The sequence below is a fragment of the Belonocnema kinseyi genome, chromosome 4 (assembly GCF_010883055.1).
Source record: "Belonocnema kinseyi isolate 2016_QV_RU_SX_M_011 chromosome 4, B_treatae_v1, whole genome shotgun sequence".
Classification (NCBI taxonomy): domain Eukaryota; kingdom Metazoa; phylum Arthropoda; class Insecta; order Hymenoptera; family Cynipidae; genus Belonocnema; species Belonocnema kinseyi.
In genome coordinates this window covers 17,051,608-17,054,270 of record NC_046660.1, presented here as the reverse complement: position 1 = coordinate 17,054,270, position 2,663 = coordinate 17,051,608, and the positions used below count along the sequence as shown (strand labels likewise).

The 2,663-nt window shown below is 26.2% G+C and overlaps 1 protein-coding gene across 1 annotated transcript in view; it reads left to right on the top strand.

The window, feature by feature from the left end:
• The window catches only part of LOC117170766 (asparagine synthetase domain-containing protein CG17486), a 26,601-nt gene that overhangs the window by 3,353 nt on the left and 20,585 nt on the right, over window positions 1-2,663 (top strand). The window contains exon 2 of the mRNA XM_033357803.1: window positions 882-1,976. Within this exon, the coding sequence (XP_033213694.1) occupies window positions 882-1,976 (1,095 nt within the window). The remainder of the gene's footprint in view (window positions 1-881; window positions 1,977-2,663) is intronic.

The following is a 2,663-nucleotide window of genomic DNA, read 5'->3' as shown; positions in this document are numbered from 1 at the left end:
ATTTCTAATTCAAAGATTTTAAATTATATCAAATTTGTTTGGAAGATTTCCAAATATTTCAAAAAGATTTCAAATATTTCCAAATATTTCACAAAGATTTCAAATGAATTCAAAATATTTCATAAATATTTCGAAGATTTCTTAAAAATTACCTAAAGATTTAAAATTCAAAGATTTTAAATGATTTCAAATTTGTTTAGAAGATTTCAAAACATTTAACAAAGATTTCAAAGATTATTCATTTTAAATTATAAAAAATACGAATTTTTCACAAAAGAGTTGAAAATTTAACGCAGACGATGATTTTTCAACAAAGCAGATTAATTTTCTACAATAAAAAATAATTTTCAACAAAATAGTGAAATTTTCAACTAATACATGAATTTTTAATTAAAAATATCCATTTTGAACGAGAAATGGAAATTACATTTTTAGTTTAAAGAAGTTCATTTTAAATTATAAAAAATACGAATTTTCAACAAAAGAGTTCAAAATTTAACCCAGGCGATCATTTTTTAATCAAGAACATTAATTTTCTGCAATAAAAATTAATTTTTAACAAAAAATAAAACTTTTTTTCAACAAAATAGTTAAAGAAGCATCAACCCAAAAAATATTTTATTAACAAATTAGTTCAACTTTTAACCAATTATTACATTTTTTTACCTTAAAAATGACTTTTTTAACTCAATAATTTCTTTTTCAAATAAATAATTAAATTTGCAACCCAGCAGTATAATTTTTGCGCAAACTAGTTAAATTCCGAATCAAAAATATATTACTCTTATTTTATAATTAAATTTTTAATGATATAAAAAAATGAAAATAAAAAATAAAAATAGTCATAAAAAATCATAAAAGATCCCATCTTTTTTTTTTAGTGGAAGATATCTAAAGAGAGAATATCTTCTCGAGGTCCAGACAATTTACTCGAAAAATCTGTCTCTCTCTCTGATGATTTCTCTGGATATTTTGCTGCGAGTGTATTATGGACTCAGGGTTCAAAATTAACGGTCCAGCCCTCCATCGACGAAGAGGGCAATATTTTATTATGGAACGGGGACATTTTTTCTGGAAGTCTTGTAGGAACCAACAACGAAAGCGACACTCTGATTGTCCTTAAAGCTTTTAAATCAACCGGTGTTGAATCCACTCTTCTGCAGATAAAAGGACCCTACAGTTTCGTTTATTTTCAAAAATCGACGGAATTTTTATACTTTGGACGAGACTTGCTTGGAAGACACAGTTTATTAATAAACTTCAATCAAGTCGATAATTGTTTAACACTCGCGTCAGTTACTTCCAGAAAATTCAAAAACACAATAGAATTGCCTGCGATTGGAATTTTCGTCCTCAAATTATCCGAAGATTTTAATCTCGCCTGTTTTCCTTGGCGAAATCGGAACGAAAATTTTGATGAGAATTTTAAAAAGTTAGAAAATCTCTTAAATATTGATATAAAAATAGGAGATGTTCTCTCTCCAATTCGAGAAAAATCCTTTGATCCAAGTTCTCCTGATCTGAAATATTTTCATGACGATTCTCTCGATTTTCGAAATTTTGAGCAAGTCATGGAGTCGCTTTTGGAGAGGAGAGAAATTTACGAGAGAGTGGAAAAATTAGAGAGTCTTTTGAATGATTCAGTGAAAGCAAGGGTCGAGAAACAGCCTTCCTTTTGCAAGAATTGCATTAAATTATTTTTAAAGGGAGAAGAAATTCAATGCGAGCATGCGAAAATCGCGATTCTATTTTCTGGAGGTTTAGACTCTTCTATTTTGTCAGTTGTCGCGGATAAATTCGTTAATGAGAACGAGAGCATTGATTTGATTAATGTCGCTTTTGAAAAAGCGATGACAAATTCAAAGAATTCGAGAAATCAGGATGAGATTTATAATGTTCCGGATAGGAAAACTGGAAGGCTAAGTTATTCCGAATTGGAATCAATTTGTCCTAAGAGAAATTGGAATTTTATTGAGGTGGGATTTTTGAAAATATTTTTATTAGATCAGATCCATTTCAAATCAGAAGTTCTCAGTCAAGAAATATGTTTTTGAGTATACACCAGATTTCAAAAAATTTTAAAATATTTCGAAGCTTTTAGAATATTTATAAGGATTTTGATTTTGAACATTTCAAAAAGATTTCACGGATTTCAAATGTCAAAGATTTCAAAATATTTTATAAAGATTTCAGATATTTTAATGATTTCAAATGAATACAAAATATTTCAAAGATTTGATAAATATTTAAAAATATCCCACAAAGATTTCAAATATTTTACCAAAATTTAAAAAGATTTCACAAATAATTCTAAGATTTTATTAAAATTACGTAAAGATTTCAAATTAGAAGATTAGAAAAAGGGTACAGTACGCAAGATTTCAAAAATTTATAAACATTCTCAAGATTTTAAACGATTTCAAAGTCATTTAGAAGATTTCAAAATATTTAAATGATTTTGAACATTTCACAAATATTTGATTGCATTTCACAAAGATATTACTGAAATTTCAAAAGATTTCCGAATATTTCATTAAGATTTCAAATAAATAAAAAATATCTCACAAATATTTCTTAAAAATTACATAAAGATTTAAAATTATTTCAAATTTGTTTAGAAAATTTCAAAACATTTAACAAAGATTTCAAAGATTTTGACAACA